The sequence below is a fragment of the Myotis brandtii genome, unplaced genomic scaffold (genome assembly GCF_000412655.1).
Source record: "Myotis brandtii unplaced genomic scaffold, ASM41265v1 scaffold465, whole genome shotgun sequence".
In the NCBI taxonomy this organism is placed as follows: domain Eukaryota; kingdom Metazoa; phylum Chordata; class Mammalia; order Chiroptera; family Vespertilionidae; genus Myotis; species Myotis brandtii.
In genome coordinates this window covers 1006081-1028461 of record NW_005367775.1, presented here as the reverse complement: position 1 = coordinate 1028461, position 22381 = coordinate 1006081, and the positions used below count along the sequence as shown (strand labels likewise).

Here is a 22381-nt window from a genome sequence, read left to right as displayed (position 1 = left end):
GTGAGGACAAAAACTAGTGTTGAAGATCCCTTTAATTTTGTTATTGTTATTGTTTGTTTCCTTTTGTTTGGACTGGCAGACAGGTCAGGTTTTAGAATAATTTAAGTTACTATCATTCTTCATTTCAAAATACAGCCCGATAACGCAGAAAAAAATAATAAAACAGTGAGAGTGCTGATTCAGACCCTGTACTTGGCATTTATAAACATGAAAATGGCGTACTTTAACTTAAGTCTAACACAGGAGGCTCTTGCATTGCTTATATACTTAGCAACACTGTTCTAGGCAAAATTAAACCTTCCTGGCTTTTTGCTAAATGAGTTGTTGCATATATCATCCACCCACCCCAAAGATCACAAGTTACCTTGCACACGGTAGCAAACTGTTGGTTATTTCCTGCTCCAACTACAAGATAGCCATCCTTGGTTTTAAAAGCCTAAAATAAAAAATACACACATAAATATATAATTTTATATATTGAGAATACCACAAAAGTTGGCTTTAATTTTTAAAACTTCTATATAAAAAGCTGGTTCTGAAGCAATGTTATTAAGTCAGTATCAACGAATTAGTATATTTTCCACTTATATTTGCATAGTGGCTTTCATTTGGAATTTTCAAAGCACTTTCTGGCTCTTCCAGTTTTATAACATGGGAGGGGGGAATAATCTAGGAAAATGAAGAAAATACTGGAATTTTATTACAGCTCATAATGTGAAATTCTGTATTCATTACAACACGAATAATGTTGAATTTTCCCAAAGTTTTGTGTTTTGTTTCCACTTTTTTCTTGTAGGACAAAGCAAGAGGGTACATTGTTTTCTACAAACTATATGAATAGATGGGAAAAATGAAAGCAGAAGGAAGGAATGGGAAAGAGGAGGGACGCATGCACTGATGCAACTACATTTCATCTTTGAAAACCTCAGATGCAAAATTGTGAACAGTTTTCACTCTTTAGTAAGTGAAAATGGACATAGCTGGATCCTGGACCTCTTGTGGTTTATCTACCTGAAAATGTCTGTCCCTTTTTGGAGAGACAGACATTTAGCCAGCAATACTGAGAAGTAATCAACATTCCCACGTCCCATAATCCTAGCCTCTCTGGAGAACTTCTCAGCACCTTCTTCTCCACATTTGATCACAGTAGAGTTTTGAGGAACCAAACTTTACACTCAGAAAGATTTTTACCACTTTCTTTAAGTAAATACATTCCTTTAGTTTCCCTTCTTTTCTATGTAAAAATTTCAATGTATCTTGGCCTACTTTTTCTTCTCTCACTACTGCCTCTGAGAAACATGACCTCTATCTTTCTTAGCAGGGCTTACTCCCATGCTAATGACCTTGGTGCTGCTTTAACTAACATCTTCCAGAACCCTGCTCAAACACCTTGAACTTCTTTACTTCCACTGGATCCTTGTCTACTGCCTACTTATAGGCTCATGCCTACACTAAAAATATTAACAGCAACAAAGCAGAATTTCCATCAATCCTGTCATCCCTCTCAAGTGATCTTCCCTCCATCTCTAAATGGTATAAAAGTGCCACCTGCCTGCCCTTCTTCACCAACCACCCTGACCCCTCTTTATTATTTAGTACTGTTAATTATCCCATCTTCCAGAAACGTGTCATCTCTAAGTTTCATCTTTAATCTCTCTTACTTGTCTTGCAGGAGTATCTTCTCCTCAGCCTTCAGCATTTCTTAAGCATCTGTACTTGGTCTTTTAGTTCACTTGCTTCTTATGGTGGCCACTAGCCACATGTGGCAATTGAATTTAAATAAACTTAAATTAAATTAGTCACAAAAGATTATATATGTGATTCCATTTACATGAAAAATCCAAAATAGTCATATCTGTGGAGACAGATTAATGGCTACCTAGGTCTAAGGAAGTTGTAAAAATCGGGGGAGCTACTGCTAATGAACATTGGGTTTCTTGTTGAGGTGATGGAAAGTACTAATATTGATTGTGGTAATGGCGGCTCAACTCTGTGAATACACTAAAAACCATTGAATTCTATACTTTAAATGGGTGAACTTATATGGTATGTGAATTATTTCCCAATGAAACTGTCAATAAGAAAAATTAAATTAATGGTTCAATTCCACAGACACACTAGCTACACGTCAAGCATTCAATAGCCACACATGGCCAGTGGCCGTCATATTCGAAAATGTAGATGGAGAGCATTTCCACCATCACCATAGAAAGTGGTACAGTACTGGTAGAGTGGAGCTGGTAGATTGTATTTTTTCTTTATTCTTCCTACTAAGACTAACATGATATCTGAAGAATGTCAATTAATAAATGGTTATAAATTGTTAATGAATCAATCAAGTGATTGCTTCCATGTAGTAGAATTGTGGCTAAAATGGATTGTAAGGAAAACAGTATAACAGGTTTATCCTATTTACATTTTTGCTTGGTTTGTTAATGAATGCTACTAAAAAGATATCACATGAACTACTTTAAACATTCATTTGCCCTGTCCACAGGGCAAAGCAAAGTTAATGTTATATATAAGGCATTAGTGTTTCTTAAACTACCAAAAGGGATCTGAAATATAGCTGTGAGTGAGAGATGAAAGGTTTTGAGCGAAGATATCTCAACAAGCCATTGATAACTATGAAAACACACAGGTTGTATATTTGCTCTCCTTTTTGCAAAGGAAGAGGAAGTTGGGGAGTGCAAAACTTATGTGAAGTACAATGTGTGTTGACAGGTATAATGTAAGGAAAGGTTTTCAAAAATTTAGGTTAGTAACATGTTCAACACGTTTACATTTTGGGGGGAGAGGTTATTTCCTTTTAATTAATGATGAAATGCTTGTTTCTTCCTTAAGCTTGAAACCTACCATGAAATACATCTTTACTGACATATAATTTTTTAAAACTTAAGCAGAGATAACTAATGGTCACAGGAAAGTGAATAACAGCTAAGCCACCAGAATATGATTAGACTAAAAAGCACCTAATCACAGTCTTATAGAAATAAAGGTAAGATTATGAGTGCTTTAAATACTTATTTGGTCCCTCCTTTGTTGCTACAGTGTTTACTAAATATATTTTAATAAGAACTTTCTAAAAAAAATACTACATTGTGCTGTAGACTGAAATGTTATCGGTCCCCCCCCCCCAAAAAAAAATTCACATATTGAAATCCTAACCCCAGTGAGATGATATTAGGAGCAAGAACACAGCCATCTATGAACCAGGAAGTAGGTCTTCATCAGACACCAAATCTGCAATGCCTTGATCTTGAACTTCCTAGTCTCAACAACTGTAAGAAATAAATGTTTGCTGTTTAAGCCAACCAGCCTATGCTATTCTGTTATAGCAACCTGAGAAATGGTACTGAGAAGAGAGGTGCTGCTGTAAAAAGTACCTACAGATGTGGAAGCATCTTTAGAACTGGGTAATGCATAGAGACTAGAAGAGTTTTGAGGTACAAAATAAAAAAATCTACATTGCCATGAACAAACCATTAAGGGGAATTCTGGTGAGAGCTCAGAAAGAAAAGAAAGCACCGTGGAGAGAGCCTTAGTCTTCTTAAAAAATAACCTGAGTCAATCTGAATGGAATGTTGGTAGAAATATAGACGGTAAAGATCATTTTGATGAGGTCTCGGGTGGAAATGAGGAATATGTTATTGGAAACTGAAGGAAAGGTGATCCTTGTTACAAAGGCGAAAAACTTGGCTGAACTGTGTTCATGTTCTAGTATTTCATGGAAGGCAGAACTTGCTAGTGATGAAACTGGATGTTTAGCTAAAGCTCTTTCTAAGCAACATGTTGAAGGTACAACTTGGCTCCACCTGACTGCTTATAGTACAATGTGAAAAAAGAGAAATGACTCAAAGGTAAAATGATTAAGCAAAAAGAAAACAGAAACTAAGGATTTGAAAATTCTCTATCTATAGGGTGTCCCCAAAAAATGTATACACACACTTTGAACAATTATGAAGGCAGTGTTTCTTAAAATACATTTCACTTTCAAAATTGAACTATCAGCTGTTAAAGTATGTAATACATTTTTGGGACACTCTATGTTGTGAAAAATGAGAAATTATGGTCAGAAGAAAACATTAAGGGTGTGGCCAAGTGACCATTTGATAAGAGCATACCCTTTAGCAGGGGAATGAATAAACTGTGATACATCCAGACAATGGAATATTACTCATAAAAAGAAATGTGCTATCAAGCCATGAAAAGACATGGAGGAATCTTAAATAAATATTATTAAGTGAAAGAAGCCAATCTAAAAAAGCTATATGTTACATGATTCCAACTATATGACACTCTGGAAAAGGCAAAACTATTTTTACAATATAAAGATCAGTGGTTGCTGGAGCAGGATGGGGAGGAAGGATGAATAGGTAGCGCACAGAGGATTTTTAGGGCAATGAAAATACTCAGTGTTACACCATAATGATGGATTCATGTCATTATACATTTGTCCAAACCAATGGAATGTATACCAAGAGTGAACCCTAATATAAACAATGGACTTTGAATGATCATTATGTGTCAGTGTAGGTTCATCAATTGTAACAAATATACTACTCCTGGGTAAGGGGTACGTGGATATTGATAATGGGGGAGACTTTACATGTATGGGGGAAAGTGGTATGATGGGAAATTTCTGTTCTTTTTGTTCAATTTTGCTGTGAACCTAAAATTGATCTAAAAATCATTTTTTTTAAAAGGGACAATAGGAAGCATCCTTATGGTGATGATAATGTTCTGTATCTTGAATATATCAATGTCAATATCCTGATTGTGATATTATACTATAGTTTTGCAAGATGTTACCATTGGCATAAATTGTACAAGGGGTACACAGAATCTGTCTCTATTATTTATTACAATACATGTGAATCTACAATTATCTCAACTTTTAAAAAATTTTTATCTTTATTGTTTAAAGTATTACAGTTGTAAAAAAGAGGTCAGCATTTTTATTTTTATTTTTCCAAAACATGCTGCTATATAATATTAGAGCCCTGACAACAGAGATGGAAGGAAATAAAGTTAAGAAATATTTAGATGTTAAAATCTACTACAGTTGGTAATGACTTGAACATGACAGTTAAGAGTTGAAATATAAGGGAAAGGAAGGCATCATGGATGGCATTTAGGTGTCTGAGGAGTTTTTGTGATAATCCAGAGGAAATTTCAAATGAGTAGGTATTGGGGACCATATGAAAGCCTGAACTGTAGACAAAACTTGGGAGTAATTTGCTTGTCACCCATTACTAAAGCTATCACATAGGTGAGGTCATTTAGAAAGAGTTCATACTGCAGAGCAGGGAGAGGTACGGGAGCCAAGGATGAGTCTGAAGGCCACCCCCATTTGAAAGAGGGCAGAAGAGGAGTTAGCCAGAGAGTAAGATGCGCACTAACGAATGCCCACAGGCGGTCTTTCCTTACCTCAGCGAATGTGGCCCTGGTATCACAATGTAGACAGAATTCGGTTTGAAGTGGATCAAGGACTAAGTAACAGGTAAGGAAATGGAGGCAGCACATGCAAACATCCAAGAAGTGAAGAATGAGCAAGGGACTGAGGGCACAGGGGGAGCACGGTGCAGAGCCAGGCCCCATGGCAGCTGGTGGTGAAAGTTCCCACTGGATCCTTCTGCTTTGTGATGAAGGAAGAGGTGAGGCCATCAAATGAGAGTAGGGCTGGGAGACATGAGACTAGAAGACTGAAAGGAGTGGAGACCTGCTGATGGATCATTACCAAGAGGAAGAGAGCAGAGTACCCCAGTAAGCACCACTGTCATGCTGAAGTGCTGAGAGCCCAATGAAGTGGCTTTCTTCCATCATCACTCAGTTACAGGGAATACATGAATATTTACATTCACTAGATTTAGGGTTCTATCAGATGGATATGACACAGAGATACAAGTTTAGGAAAAATACCCAGAACGTTACTGAGCAATGAACAATGGGCTGAGGATGAAACAGGTGGTGAAGACAGGAGGATTCTATGGATAGGACAGTGCATAAGAATCCTGTGAAGTCAACAAATTCTCATAATAAAAGTAACTCAACATGCAAGGTGGGAAGGTCAGACAGTAAAATGCTTCATTCAGTGGTTATTGAAGTGAAACAACTTCAGTGTGAGGTGAGAGCCACAGTAGGAGGGACATAGAATAGTTGCTGATAAAAGTTGGGTACTCAATAAAAATTTATTATTAAACAATTTCTATATACTGGGTTTTGCATAAAAGGAACTCCCGCGCGCATTCCCAGCCCTCAGATCCTGGTGCTGGGTCCTCATCCACTCCACAAATAACTCCTCATCCTCGGTTGCCTCACTCTCTATACCAGGCACGGTAAGTGACAACAGGCCATGCACACCCTCACAGATCAAAAGCATCCAATTGAGCTGCAAACACTCATGACTAGGGTGTCTCTTCCTTGTGTAAGGAAGTCAAGCCTCAGGTGGAAAAAAGCAATTGCTTCTGCATGAAAAGGTGGGCAGTAGGAGCAAATATCTGTAGTTTTGTTTTGTTTTGTATTTTTAATATTTTTTAATTTTTTTTAATTGTTTAAAGTATTACGTATGTCTCCTTTCCCCCAATTGAACCCTCGCCGGCTACCCCCACCCTCCAGGACAAGCCCCCACCGTCCCAGCGTCCATGTCTACTGGTTATGCTAATATGCATGCATACCAGTCCTTTGGCTGATCTCTAACTCCCCAACCTCCCCTGCCTTCCCTCTGAGGTTGGACGGTCTGTTTGGTGTTTCTTTGTCTCTGGATCTATTTTTGTTCATCAGTTTATGTTGTTCATTATATCCCACATATGAGTGAGATCGTGTGATATTTATCTTTAGTTTTAAAAAGACAAAGCCAGAACTAAGCTTTTCCACAGAGGAGACCAGATTTTATTATTCCTGAGGAAAGATGCTTCTTTCTGTGGGTTGTGCTCATCCAAGGGTGACAAGTTTCGCTGGTTGGAAGGTCACGCAGAAATGAGATGATTCTCTTCACATTCTAGTCATGATAAACCTCCTCTCTTTGGAGAGAGGTGTTTTTCAGGCTGAGGAAATATTTATTAGTAAAGGATTAGATGTCCCAAGGAAATGGCACAAGTCATCACATTGGAAGATATGGAAAGATATGTAAAGAGCATGAGGGTTCAGAGTTTAGCTCCTCTAGTTAGAGCAGTTTCAGATGTGAAATGTGACCATACGAATGACTGGGGGGTAAAGATGTGAAATACAGGAGCAGGGAATAGTGAGCAGATGTGAAGGCAGAGAAATAGGAGGGTCAGTCTGGAATTCCCGTTGTTCTTGGAAGTTTCTGTTCTTCCCAGATGCTCTGCTTTCTGAGCTTCTAGGCATGCTGACCCCATCTGATGATGCCCTAACTACTGAGCTTTCAAAATGTAAAACCACAGGAGGAAGTTCTGCATCAACTTAATCTATCAGATGATCGAATGGAAAAAAGAAAAACTGGAACCTTCTGCGTCACCCTCGTAAGCTACCCGTGTGGATTTATCAATATTTTCTCTGGTCTAAATAAAGTGCATATAATTGGTAGTGTCTATTTCAAAAAAAAAAAAAGAACACAAGTGTTAAGCCTTTGGGTTACTTAATTTTGAACACCACATTCTTCCACAAAAGGTAACCCTTGCTAAATGACTTCATCATTCACTGGAAAAAGACATTCCATGAAGTTTAACTCACTGCCATGAGAATGTTCTCTGGAATGTCAAGCAGTCACTGGCTTTGGGACTGGGAGAGTACATTGTGACAAATATAGAGCACTATTTCCTATCACCAACACTTCAGTTCACCTTATGGTGTTAGAGCTGGCTGAGCCAGATGGCTATGAGGCACAAACTGCTTACCAGTCAAGAACAGTGTCATCTATGAAATGGAACTTGTAACGAGGGGTAGATGAGCCCAGGAATACCTAATTATTTTGTATTAGGTTCAGGTGTTACACAATCGTATACTTTATAAACTGTTCCCCTAATATTTCCAGTACCCACCTGGCACCATATATTTGTAAGTCCCAATTTTTACTTCTCAATCCCTTCACCTTTTTCGCCCAGTCCCCCAATGCCCCTCCCCTCCAGCAACCATCAGTCTGTTCTCTGTATTTATGAGTCTGTTTCTGTTTTGTTTGTTCATTAATATTGTTCTTTAGATTCCACGTATAAGTGAAATCATATAGTACTTGTCTTTCTCTGGCTGACTTATTTCACTTAGAATAATACCCTCTACTTTCCTTTGCTGTCACAAATGGTAAGATTTCATTCTTTGTTATTCCATTGTGTATATGTACCACCACTTTATCCACTCACCTTTTGATAGGCATTTGGGCTGCTTCCATAGCTTGGCTATTGTAAAAAAATGCTGTAATGAGCATACGGATGCATATATTCTTTTGAATTAGTGTTTTGGATTTCTTCAGATAAATATCCAGAAGTGGAATCACTGGGTCATGAGGCAGTTCCATTTTTAAATTTTTGAGGTAACTACATAATGCTTTCCACAGTGACTGCATTAACCTGCATTCCCACCAACAGTGTATGAGGGTTCCCTTTTCTCCACATCCTCTCCAACACTTGTAGTTTGTGGATTTGTTAATGATAGTCATTCTAACAGAGGTGAGGTGATATCTCATTGCAATTTTAATTTCCATTTCTGTTGATGATTAGTGACATTGAGCATATTGCATATGTCTATTGGCCATCTGTATGTCCTCTTTGAAAGTGTCTATTAAGGTCCTCCACTCATTTTTTAATTGGATTGTTTGGAGGTTTTTTGGTGTTAAGTTGTATGAATTCTTTACAAATTTTAGATATTAACCCCTTATCAGATATATCATTAGAGAACATGTTCTCCCATTCAGTGGGTTCTCTTTTAATTTTGTTGATAGTTTCCTTTTTGCTGTGTAAAAACTTTTTAGTTTGATGTAGTCCCACTGGTTCTTATCTCTTTTGTTTCCCTTGCTGGAGCAGATATAGCAGGGGGAAAAAATTACTAAGAGGATGTCCAAGATTTTATGGCCTATTTTTTCTTCTAGGAGATTTAGAATTTTGAGTCTTACATTTAAGTCTTTAATCCATTTTGAGTTTATTCTGTAAGTGGTATAAAAAGGTGGTCTAGTTTCATATTGTTATGTGTATCTATCCAATTTACCCAACACCATTTATTGAATAGACTGTGTTTACCCTATTGCATGTTCTTACCTTCTTTGTCAAATATTAAATGACCATATAGGCATGGGTTTATTTCTAGGCTCTCTACATTGTGCCATTGATCTATATGTCTGTTTTTATGCCAATACCATGCCGTTTTGATTACGAAAGCCTTGTAGTATAGTTTGATATAAGGTAGCACAATTCCTCCAACTTTGTTGTTCTTCCTCAGATTGCTATCACTATTTGGTGTCTTTTGTGTTCCATATAAATTTTTGGATTATTTGTTCTACTGCTGTGAAATACACCATTGGTATTTTGATAGGAATTGCGATGAATCTATAGATTGCTTTGGGTAGGATGGACATTTTAATGATGCTAATTCTTCATATCCATGGCCATGGTACTTGCTTCCATTTATTTATATCTTCTTCAGTTTCTTTCTTAAGTGTCTTATAATTTACCTCCTTGCTTAAATTTATTCCTAGGCTTTTGTTTTTAATGCAATTGCAAATGGGATTTTTTCTTAATTTCTCTTTATGCTGGTTCATTATTAGTGTATAAAAATGCAACCTATTTAGGATATTTTTTTGTATTCTGCTACTTTAATGAATTTATTTATTGGTTATAATAGGTTTTGGTGGAATTCTTGGGGTTCTCTATGTACAGTATTATGTCATCTGCAAATAATGACAGTTTACTTCTTCCTTTCCAATTTAAATGTATTTTATTTCTCCTCCTTGTCTGATTGCTATGTCTAGGACTTCCAGTATTATGTTGAATAAGAGTGGTGAAAGCAGGCATCCCTGTCTTGTTCATCTTCAGGAAAAGGCTTTCAGTTTTTCTATGCTAAGCATGATGCTGGCTGTGGGTTTTTCATTTTTGGCCTTTATTATATTGAGGTATGATCTCTCTGTTACCACTTTGCTGAGAGTTTATATCATTAATAGGTGCTAGATTTTGTCAAACACTTTTCTGCATCTATTGATATGATCATATGATTTTTATCCTTCATTTTGTTTATGTGGTGTATCGCATTAAATGTGATCTGTAGGTATTGTACCAACCTTGCATCCCAAAAATAGATCCAGCTTGATTATGGTATACGATATTTTTAATGTATTGCTGAATTCAATTTAATAACCTTTAGTTGAGGATTTTGTACCTATGTTTATCAGGGATATTGGCTTATAATTTGTTTTAATGTCTTTAGCTGTTGTGTTGTTTTTTAATTAGGATAATGCTGGCACTGTAAAATGAGCTTGTGGGTCTTCCCTCCTCTTGAATTTCTTGCAATAGTTTGAGAAGCACAGGTATTAGTTCTTCTTTGAATGTTTGGTAAAATTCACCAAACAATCCACTCAAGAAATTTCAGTTATTGGGAGTTTTTTAATTACTGCTTCAATTTTGTTAATTGTAACTGATCTATTCAGATTTTCTGTTTCTTCTTGATTCAGTTTGGGAGACTGTATATTTTTAGGAATTTAATCAAGATCTTCCAGATTGTCCAATTTGTTGGCATATAGTTTTTCAAAATATTTTCTTATAAGCCTTTATATTTCTGTCGTGTCAGTTGTTATTTTTTCCTCTTTCATTTCTCATTTCTTTTATTTGAGTTGCTCTCTTTTTTTCTTGATGAGTCTGGTTAAAAGTGTACAATCTTTTTATCTTTTAGAAGAACCAGCTCTTAGTTTCATTCCTTTTTTATATCGTGTTTTTAGACCCTATTTTATTTATTTCTGCTCTGACCTTTATTATTTCCATTTTTCTAGTAACTTTGAGTTTTATTTATTGTTCTTTTTCTTGATCCTTTCAGTGTAAGGTTAGATTGTTTATTTGATATTTTTCTTGTTTCTTGAGGTAGGCCTGTAATGCTATGAACGTCCTTCTTAGGACTGCTTTTGCTGTGTCCCAAAGATTTGGGGTTGTTATGTTTCCATTTTCATTTGTCACAAGGTATCTTTTGATTTCTTCCTTGATCTCATTGTTAACCCACTAATTATTTAGTAACCTTATTTAGCTTCCATGTGTTTTTATGTGTTTTCCGGGTTTTTTTATGACTGATTTCTAGTTTGATACCCTTATGGCCAGAGAAGATGCTCGATATGATTTCAATATTCTTAAGTTTATTGAGACTTGTTTTGTGTCCTAACATGTGGTCTATCCTAGAAAATGTTCTATGTGCACTCGGAAAGAATGTATATTCTGCTGCTTTGGGAGAAAAATGCTCTGAAAATATCAATTAAATCTACCTGATCTAGTGTGTCCTTTAATGCTGCTGTTTCCTTGTTGATTTTTTTTGTCTGGAAAATCTATCCACTGATGTTAATGGGTGTCATTATCCCCCACAATGACTATATTACGGTCAACCTCTCTCCTTATGTCCATCAAGATTTGCTTGATAGCCCACTGGTGTAGCTCAGCAGCTGAGAATCAAGCTAGGAACCAAGAGGCCACCGGTTCAATTCCTGGACAGGGCACATGCCCAGGTTGCAGGCTCGATCCCCTAATGGGAGCATGTAGGAGGCAGCCAGTCAATGATGTTCCTTTCTCATCATGTATGTTTCTATCTCTCTATCCCTCTCCCTTCTTTTCTCTAAAAAATTAATAAAATATATAGTTTAAAAACATTTGCTTTATATATGTAGGTGCTCCTATGTTGGGTGCATAATTGTGTAAAAGGGGTATATCCTCTTGTAGGATTGCTCCATTTATGCAGTGTCCTTCTTTGTCTCTTACTATAGTCTTTGTTTTAAAGTCCATTTTTGTGATAAAAGAATTGCTACCCCAGATTTTTATCGCATTTCTTTTTGCATGAATTATCTTTTCCCATCCCTTCACTTTCAGTCTGTATGCACCTTTTGTTCTGAGGTGGGTGTCATGTAGACAGCATATATATGGGTCTTATTTTCTTATCCATTCAGCTACCCTATATCTTTTTATTGGAGCATTTAAGCAACTTTAATTTAAAATTGTTATTGATAAGTACATATTATTGCCATTTTATGCATTATAACTATGTTCCTCTTTTTGTTTTTCTCTTTCTTCTTAAAGAAGCCCCATTAACATTTTTATGGAATACTGGTTTGGTGGTGATGAACTCCTTTAGCTTTTTCTTTCTGGGAAGTTTTTTATTTATCCTTTGATTTTAAATGCTAGCTTTGCTGGAAAGAGAAGTCTTGATTGTAGGTCCTTGCTTTTCATCACTTTAAATATTTCATGCCAATCACTTCTGGTTTGAAATGTTTCTGTTGTTAAATCAGTTTTATGGGAGCTCCCTTATAGCTACCTTACTGTCTTTCTCTCACTTCTTTTAAGATTCTCTCTTTGTCTTGCCCGGCTGATGTGGCTCAGTGGTTGAGCATCAACCTATGAACCAGGAAGTCATGGTCCAATTCCTGGTCAGGGCACATGCCCAGGTTGCGAACTCGATCCCCAGTAGGAGGCATCAATGATTCTTTCTCATCATTGATGTTTCTATCTCTCTCTCTCCCTCTCCCTTCCTCACAGGTTGGCAGAGTTTTTTAATCTTACATCCTCTTCACCTCATGGGTGAAGGAGGACTCCCCTGCCCTAGAGTTAGGGGATGGCCAAACACAACACCCAAAACTGGACAGATAGGATCAACAGCAGTTTACTAGTCACATATACCCACAGCCCAGGGAGGACGACACTGTGCACATACAGGGCCACATGGGAACTGCACTCAGTAACAAAGTGAACAGCCAGGGTCAGGGGGAAGCAGGCTTGATAGCATCAAGAGGGCAGGGCATCCTCTGGTTCCCACAGAATGTGACTGACTTGTTTGAATAATTCCACTGGCTGGCAAGGAACTGAAACACTACTCAGGAATAAACAGAACCTGTGCCTGGTCTGTTAGTTAAGGAGACTTGGTTTGGCTCGGGGACCTCAGTTACTTGAGCAGAATGAGGACAGGAACTTGCAATTAAGCCCACTTGAGGGCCTCCTGGCATCAGATGTCAAGAAAGAACATCATATTAATATTAGGTCTTATACCATACAGGGTTTTATTATTATTATTATTTCAGCATTTTAAAAATAACATTACATTGTCTACTGGCTTCCATAGATTTATTTTAAATATTTATTTATTGATTATTTTTTAGAGAGAGAGGAAGGGAGAGATATTGATTTGTTGTTCCACTTGCCCATGCACTCACTGGTTGATTCCATGCGCCTCAATCAGGGATCAAACCCGCAACCTTGGCGCATCCAGAGGATGCTCCAACCAACTGAGCTACCCAACCAGGGCTCCATAGATTTTTTTAAGTGTGTCATTATGCTCTATGTTGCTCTTCAAAGATAATATGACTTTCTCCACCTCTGGCCTCATTTCAGAAGATTCATTAGACTCTGATGTTGACGATTTTCAGTTGCCTGAGATTCTTGAATCTGTTGGTTAATATCTTTCATCAGTTTAGGGAAATTCTCAGTCATTACTTTTTCAAATATTGCTTAATCCCATTCTCTCTATACTCTCCTTCTGAAATTATAACACGTGTTGGAGCTTTTGAGCATGATCTACATATATATTATATTTTTTTTTGCTTACATTCTTTTCTTTATCCCATTACTTTTTCTATCTTGAACTTCAGTTTGGATATTTTTATTGACTTCTCCCTGAATTCACTAATACTGTCTTACTGTGTGCAACTTGTGGTTAAATTCATCTAATGAGTTCCAATTTCTGATATATTTTGGTATTGTTTAGTGTCCATTTAATTAATTTTATATTTCTGTTGAAATAGCCTATCTTTTTATCATCACCATTTTGACCATCTTTTCCTCTATTTTTAACACATTTATAATGACTATTATTGGAGTCCTTGCCTCTTATATTTAATATCTGGTTCATCTCTGTCTGCCTCCACTGATTATTTTATTTCTTGCTTATCAGTCACTGTTTCAACTTTATCACACCTACGAATTTTCAATTACGTGTTAAACATTATAAAGGTTATATTGCTAAGCCTCTGGATGACGTTAACTTCCTAGAAAATTCCACAGTGTTGAAGTTAGTTTTTATTCTGGCCAGCAGGTTGAATTACCTAAAAGACTGCCTTGAACTTATCATGAGTTGGCTTTAGCCTTTGTTAAAGTTGGTTATTGCAATATATTCCTAGACTTTGGTCCTTACTCAGAGAGTGTGGTCTTTCCAGGTTCTCAGTGTAATAACACAAAGTACTGACGAAGCCTACTTTGGGCAGAGCATATTACAACTTTCAAAGAATTTTCGCATTTATTTTATTTGATCAAATACAGGTTCTCTTACTAAGATAAAAAAAGAGAGTATTCAGCACATAGCATAAAACATCCAAAAGTTCTCCAGATTTAAAGGCTATTCCTTATCCCGGGGTTATTAAGGCAAACCACCATTATTTGTTCATTCAATACATATTTATTGTGTCCTACCATATATTCTTATGGGTACTATATCAGGCACTGGAAATACAAATAAGAATAAGATACTTTCAAGAGGTCTAATGTCAAAGTGTATGAACCAGTGGATAAAGAGAGAAATGAGAGGGCTAATAAAAACAAAATGTTGTTCTGTCACACTTTGTTTCAAATTTTTCTTTTTATGGTTGTATTTTGGCTTTAGTTTTCAATGTTTATATCTATATTCCAAGAAGAACCTGAGAAGACCTAAAGTGGTAAGAACTGTACAAATAAATGTGACTTATTATTTGTGGATTTGTCTATTCTATTAATCTTTAATGGACAGGCTGAACATATATCATGTCCACATGATCTGTTGACTCAAGCTGCTTCAGGTTGCACAGAACTCCCATGAAACTCCATTAACAAAAGATAGAAAGTAAGCCATGTAAAGTACTAAGAAGAACCATAGATTTTCATGTCTCTTAGCACATATCAGAAATTTGTGATGGGAACAAATTTGCTCCTCAGTATTCTGAATTTCAGGTGGATTTTTACTGACCTTACTAAAACCTAGAGCAGCACTTTAGAACCTAAACCTTGAATATAACTATATCCAATCATCATAACCATTAAAAATTAATTTTGGAGCAGCAGCAAAAAAAAAACTTGAGAAAATGTCACATCTAAAAGTAATTCATTACAATAAGTATTAATCTGATGTTATTTAGAATTCATCTGTCTAAAGGAGCCCAGGAGGAAAGTACACTAGTGTGACCATCTTTGAGTCTAGTCAGGATAAAATCACTGGAATTTGTCTTAGATTCAGAGCCTCTTGAGTCTAAGAAATATTCAGCTCACTTGTATATACTGGAAAGCACAAAATTCCCTGGACTGCACTCCCTATGAATACTAAATACCCACCTTCCTGACAAGTTCAGGGAACCGGTGTCACCTCAGTTTCTCTACCAAGTGCTCCTTTCATCTGTCCAGAGGAGACTGTTATCCTAAAGTGTGGATGACTTTGCTAAAACTCTGAGAACTTAATAAATTCTCTAAGCACCCTCTTTAGGGTAGAATTCATCTCCCTGTAACAGATCTCCCACCACAAAGACATGGATCGCTGGTTATTATAGTGACAGCTATTATTTAGTAAGTGGTTACCATATGTGCCAAGCACAATGCTAAGTTTATTTCATGAATTACCTTGTTTGATTACCAACACAACCATAATACATAGGTATTATTATAAATGTACTGTTGAGGAAACTGAAGCATTGAAAGATAAGCAACTTCCTCAAGCTATTAATTAGCAGAGCCTCGCCTGGAGCTAAGGTGCTATTGCTTTTCTGACTCTGAATGGACTACCCCTCTACTTACCTGATGCTTGCCTTTCTGGTTCCACCTGACATCCTTAGATTATCGTTACCTGAACGTTCCTTAGATCACAATATCTTCTATAAACAGTTTATTACTCTAGCCAAGTCATTTCACAACAGCCATCCCCAGCACGACTTTCTCCCTTGCTTTCAGCTGTATGCTTTATGGCGTACACACGTATGCTGAGAGCCACTTAGGAGGATTCCAAACCACCTCTCCTGAGTTATAAAAGCTTCAACTTTGTCTGGATCCAGTTGTCATTTCTCTTCCCTAAATATTCTGGCTCAGAGGCTAGAGACCAGGATTCTCCCACTAACGTCCTCGAGAGCCTCAGGCAAATCACTTAAACTTGCCATGTCAGAGTTCTCTCGCTTATAAATTTAGGGTGTTGGACTGGTTCCTTCCAGCTATAAAATTCTGTGATTTTAAGATCAAACATGAAATCCTGATAGGAGGATTGTAATAAAACAGTGAAAAAGAAAGAAAATGGTCTGGCTGGAAGATCTTGCTTATTTTATTGTGAGTGTTTGGGCCTATTTTATACATGTTTACATGCACTTAGAGACATTTAAAATGAGGACATTTTATAAGGTAAAAAACAAGAAAGCCCTCACACACATGATATTTAAAATGTGGCTCCAGAGTTCACAGCACCCTCATCATGTATAAATAGAACATAGCATTTACAACCACTTACTCTGTAATATATTTCTTTTGGCTGAGAGGTAATGTTCAACTACATGAGTTTCTAAGAACACTGACCTTTGTTCTTTATGTTGTTGGGTAAAGTAATGATATTTTGTGAAAACATAGTGTCCTTAGGCACTCAATCTAATTATTACTGTGTTTTTTGTAAATAATTATAATGGTTCCCATTCATCGAGCACACACTATTGGGTCTGACTCCATGCTTGGCAATTTACATACATAATCCCCTTTTTCCAACAAGCCTGTATTATTATCCCACTTTACTCGTAAGAAAATCGGGCCTCAGAGTTTACAGGAGCTTAGCTGAACACCCTTAAATAAGAAACAAAGATGAGAACCAGAGTCTGTCAGCTCTGCTCTGCCATGCTGGTTCAAAATAACTTAAATCTGCTCACTATTTAAACCATAATAGTAACATTTATTGAATTCTTAGTATATAAAAATGCTTTTAAGCCTCTCAGCAGCCTTATCAGCTAGACTAGACACTCTTATTATCTCCATTTGCAGGTATAGAAACTGAAGCACAGAGAAGTTGAGTAATTTGTCCACAGTTACACAGTTTAAAAAGATCAACGCTCTCGAACCCCTTCCTGCAAAGCAACCGCAATGTGGTAGAAGCTCCAGATCTAGAGGAAAAGTGCTGATTTCTTCCCAAGTTTCACAAATTGATATGCAGGGTGCAGGCTGATTAGATTGATAAGGAATGACTATCGAGTCTCAAATCATGAAATTCTTCCACCTCTACTATTTCCACATATCTACACATATATCAAGTATGTATGGAAATAAATCACCTCCAAGCTTGCACATATTCCCACATTCCTGTCATTATCTCAACTGCTTTAGTTCCCCACACTTGGCTTCTTTTCTTTATGAAACTATATAGGCAAGTTTCCCTGCCCACACCAGTATGACCAAAGATAATGTTGAGATGATAACAATGATAATGATCATAACAATAATAGTATCTTTAAAATTATTTCAGACTCAACTATTTCTACCATTTATCACATTAGCCCACCACATCAGAGCATGTTTTAAACTTTAAATGTCAAAAAATAATTCATAAAAGAAACTGTAATTGATCACTTTGAAATACAAAGACTTGTTTTTTTTTCTTATTGAAAATTAATTATAAGTAAACTGTTATTAGCCCAAAGAGAGACATGTAACAAATATTTTGGCCAAAACTAAATGAGAAAAAAACTTGAAAATGGGGAGCAGAAATAATATATGGCCAGTTGTAAAATCTGTTTTAAATATCATAAAATTTATGATAAACCTTAATTCCAAATAAACCCCTTGATGTTGTAAACATACACTGTGCTGGAGTGTTTAAAAATATCTACACAGAATCAAATTCTCCATTGCAACGTTAATTTTCCATTACCTTCTCAATAGTATCGTATGAAAACATACACATATAGAAGATGAATGCTTTATGATAGCAACACATTGGAGCCAGTGTAATGAGGTTTATGTCAGTGTTTCCATTTAAGCTACTTTTTTCAATAGGTTAATAGCTGGTCTATAAAAATGCAATTAAGTAAAATGTGGCATGTACGTTCTTGGTAACATTTTTAGAAAGTAAAAGGAAACTAAAAGCAACTGTTGACCATTTACAAGAAGATTTTTTTTCCCCCAATTATTTTGAAAAACAGGTACTGTAAAGGAAAGTCAAACAAAAGCTCTTGACAATTCGATTTGTAAATATATTTTCAAAGTTTGTTGCCAAATACATTTAGCCCTATCTCTAATAAAATAATCTGTGATTTCAGAAATTTTGACACGCACTTTCTTGCTGGATATGAAATGCATCAGCAGTAACATTAATACCTTTCTGCAGTCACTAGTCACTAGTCATAACATTTCGGAGTCCTTGTAGTCCTGGGAGATTGGCATGCCAAAGAGTAACAACAGAATTAAATGTGAAAAGACACTCAATTGAAAATTATACCCCTGATAAATGTTGACACAGCTGAGCATATGGACCAGAGACAAGGACACATAAGGTTAAGGTGTGAGCTCTGCTGCTTGCTACTTTGTGACTTGGGCAATCTACCTTCTCTATGCCACAGTCATCCTATTTTTAATCTGATAATAACAGCACCCATCTCAGAGGAGCCATTCAATCAAAAACAGTAAGTACCTGCTGGGGCAAACAGCTATAAAATATAATTCCTGGAACTTGCTTTATTTAATACAATTAATGTACTCTTAAATCATGAAAATTTCTCAAAATGAAGTATTAGTGAATCTTAGTGATTGTATGTTTTAGAGATGATGTTTGTTTTTACAGCTGGTTAATTCTCTAAGATGGCAGGGATGAAGAGCTACAAACCATCTCAAATCATGTTAATTATTTGATTAGTTTATATAGGCTTAATTTAAAATATATTTCTTAGTTGATTTCAGAGAGGAAGGGAGAAGGAGAGAGAGAGAGAAACATCAATGATGAGAGAGAATCATTGATTGGCTGCCTCCTGCACACCTCCTTCTGGGGCCCAAGCCCACAACCCAGGCATGTGCCCTTGGCCGGAATCGAACCTGGGACCCATAGGTCCACAGGCTGATGCTCTATCCACTGAGCCAAATCGGCTAGGGCTATATAGGCTTAATTTAAATGACATAAATTACCAAAGCTACCCAAAGAATCTGATGTTTAATTCAACAAATATTCACTGAGCATTAACTTTACTTAAGATACGTGTCAAAGAGCATATCCAATATAGATTGACTAGAGTGTCTTGAAGAGGTAACAACTCCCAAGATTTTGATGTGAAGAGAAAAGACTGCATTCTAGGTGGAGTAAAAGAACATATGCTAATACTAATATGGTTCACAAAATAAGAACATGTTTGGTTGTCACAAAGTATCCAAAGACAGTGGAAAATGAGTCTAGACAAGAAGGTATAGACCAAATTGTGAAAAGCCCCAAAAGCATCCTAATAAATAAAGAACCAGGGTCCATCACAACCTAAATGTCTGGATGAACGACCGAACACCAGGCTAGGGTCCCAGCCGGCGCAGCGGAAGTCAGTCCTGGATCCCGGGGGTGCGGTGGGAGTCAGTCCTGGGTCCCGGCCGCCAACAGCGGGAGTCAGTCCTGAGTCCTGGCCCCCCGCAATGGGAGGGAGCTGTGTGTCCTGGCCACCCACAGCGCAGCAGGAGGGAGCTGTGGGAACAGAGCCATGCTGTGATCAGATTGGCCTCTTGATGCCTACCCCCCTGCCCGCAGGCCTGGGGAACCAGAGCCATGCTGCAATGGGACTGGACCCTACCTGAGGGGTCCCTGATCGTGAGAGCATGCAGGCTGGGCTGAGAGACACGCCCCCCCCCCAGAGTGCATGAATTTTCATGCACCGGGCCTCTAGTCTATACTAATAATAGAGGAATATGCAAATTGTCCAGGATGCCATCACAGTAACAGTAACAACCAAACAGCAGGCTGTGTGGGGCGACCAGGCCAGCAGGGGGGTTAGTGAGGGATGACCAAATGACTGAATAGCAGGCTTCATGGGGTGACCAGGCTGGCAGGAGAGGCAGTTGGAGGTGACCAGGCTGGTGGGGGAGGCAGTTGGAGGTGACCAGGCTGGTGGGGGAGGCAGTTGGAGGTGACCAGGCTGGTGGGGGAGGCAGTTGGAGGTGACCAGGCTGGTGGGGGAGGCAGTTGGAGGTGACCAGGCTGGTGGGGGAGGCAGTTGGAGGTGACCAGGCTGGTGGGGGAGGCAGTTGGAGGTGACCAGGCTGGTGGGGGAGGCAGTTGGAGGTGACCAGGCTGGTGGGGGAGGCAGTTGGAGGTGACCAGGCTGGTGGGGGAGGCAGTTGGAGGTGACCAGGCTGGTGGGGGAGGCAGTTGGAGGTGACCAGGCTGGTGGGGGAGGCAGTTGGAGGTGACCAGGCTGGTGGGGGAGGCAGTTGGAGGTGACCAGGCTGGTGGGGGAGGCAGTTGGAGGTGACCAGGCTGGTGGGGGAGGCAGTTGGAGGTGACCAGGCTGGTGGGGGAGGCAGTTGGAGGTGACCAGGCTGGTGGGGGAGGCAGTTGGAGGTGACCAGGCTGGTGGGGGAGGCAGTTGGAGGTGACCAGGCTGGTGGGGGAGGCAGTTGGAGGTGACCAGGCTGGTGGGGGAGGCAGTTGGAGGCAACCAGGCCAGCATGGGGGGTCAGTTGGGGGGGACGAGGCATGCAGGGGGGCAATTAGGGGCAATCAGGTCGGCAGGCAGAGGCAGTTAGGGGTGATCAGGCTGGCAGGTAGGTGAGCAGTTAGGAGCCAGCGGTCCCAGATTGTGAGAGGGATGTCCGACTGCCGGTTAACTCAATAAAATGAGCTGATATTCAACATTTTAAGCCGGCAGTTGGACATCTCCTGAGGGGTCCCAGATTGGAGAGGGTGCAGGCTGGGCTGAGGGGACAACCCTCTCACCCCAGGCACGAATTTCATGCACAGGGCCTCTAGTATAAAATAAATCAATTCCAAATTTAATCTTAGAAAATGCAGTGAGCCTCCTATTCCCTCAGGAAGAATTTGAATTCTAAGGGGTCTTACATGCATCTGACCACCTGCTGGGTGCAAATTAGGATGAGCTGCACCTTTTATTCTGCTATCTGATGATAAATAACCTTCCTCCTAATGGTTTGTGTTTGACCTATATAACGTAATCACTAGCATTCATTCCTGTAAGCGTATGTTGAAGTAGCCTAAATCTTGACATATTCTCTAAATGACAGGTCGTACATTCTGATTTTTATCTTGTCCTGACTCCATGCTTCTTGAGGTAGAGCAGTCCTCTCATGGGCTCTTTCATACCGAATTTGAGGGCCCATAGGTAGTTCGCAGTTTTCCCTTTTACCAGAGCAGTGGGACATCCCTTAGGATCATGCTCTTGAACTTTGAAAAGCATTCCTCTACTATGTAGATGCTTTGCTGAATATGGTATTACAATTTCCTTGAGCTACACTCCAGGATCCTTGATACAGACTCCTCTTCTGTACTAAGATCACCCAAAGATGGAAGTCGCTATCACCATCTCACTGGAGTGAATCTGGTAAAGTGGAGCATGTTATAAGAATACCCTGTTGCTCTTCTTATCCTATTCATTTTCCTCCTCTTAGCTGGTTGACTTTATCATTCTTAGGACAAGAAAACTATCCTTTACACATTTTGCCATTTCCTCAGATTCATTATTCATTGTATGAAGTTTCTACTAGGGCTTTTCTGGATTACTCCCTCTGCTATCATTTAAATATTTTTGTTTTTCTTCATTTCTATCGTTTCTTACTTTCTTTGTGGCAATTAAATACTGTCTCTTAAACAAACAAACAAACAAACAAACATTGACACAGTCATTGGAGTATTAGACACTAAAAGAAAGACAAAATAAAAATTTCAGTTATTAGTGTAGGGGAAGCAAATGCATAGAGCTGAAAAATAAAGGCTTTAATTTTGTTTTGGAAGAGATGAAATTGCAGGGAAGAAATGTATAAAATATCAGTACTAGTGATCGGGGAACAAAACATCAGGCAAATAACAGAAAGCTTAAGAAAAATAGGCAGTAATCTTAGTATTTTGAGAAAATGTGAGGGCAATTAATTTGCATAAACCAAATACCATGAAGTAAGGAAGACCTGGATGACAAATATAATTTTTAAAAGTGAGGTCTTTAACAATAAGGTATTCTGTAAGTGCAGAAATAAATGGTTGTGTCAAATATCATATGTAATATAGTTCCACATTT

General features: G+C 38.2%; 1 protein-coding gene across 1 annotated transcript in view; it reads right to left on the bottom strand.

Annotated features, from left to right (window-relative positions):
* Nucleotides 1–22381, bottom strand: part of SUGCT (succinyl-CoA:glutarate-CoA transferase) — a 602125-nt gene that overhangs the window by 408775 nt on the left and 170969 nt on the right. Inside the window, exon 9 of the mRNA XM_014547166.1 lies at nucleotides 365–436. Within this exon, the coding sequence (XP_014402652.1) occupies nucleotides 365–436 (72 nt within the window). The remainder of the gene's footprint in view (nucleotides 1–364; nucleotides 437–22381) is intronic.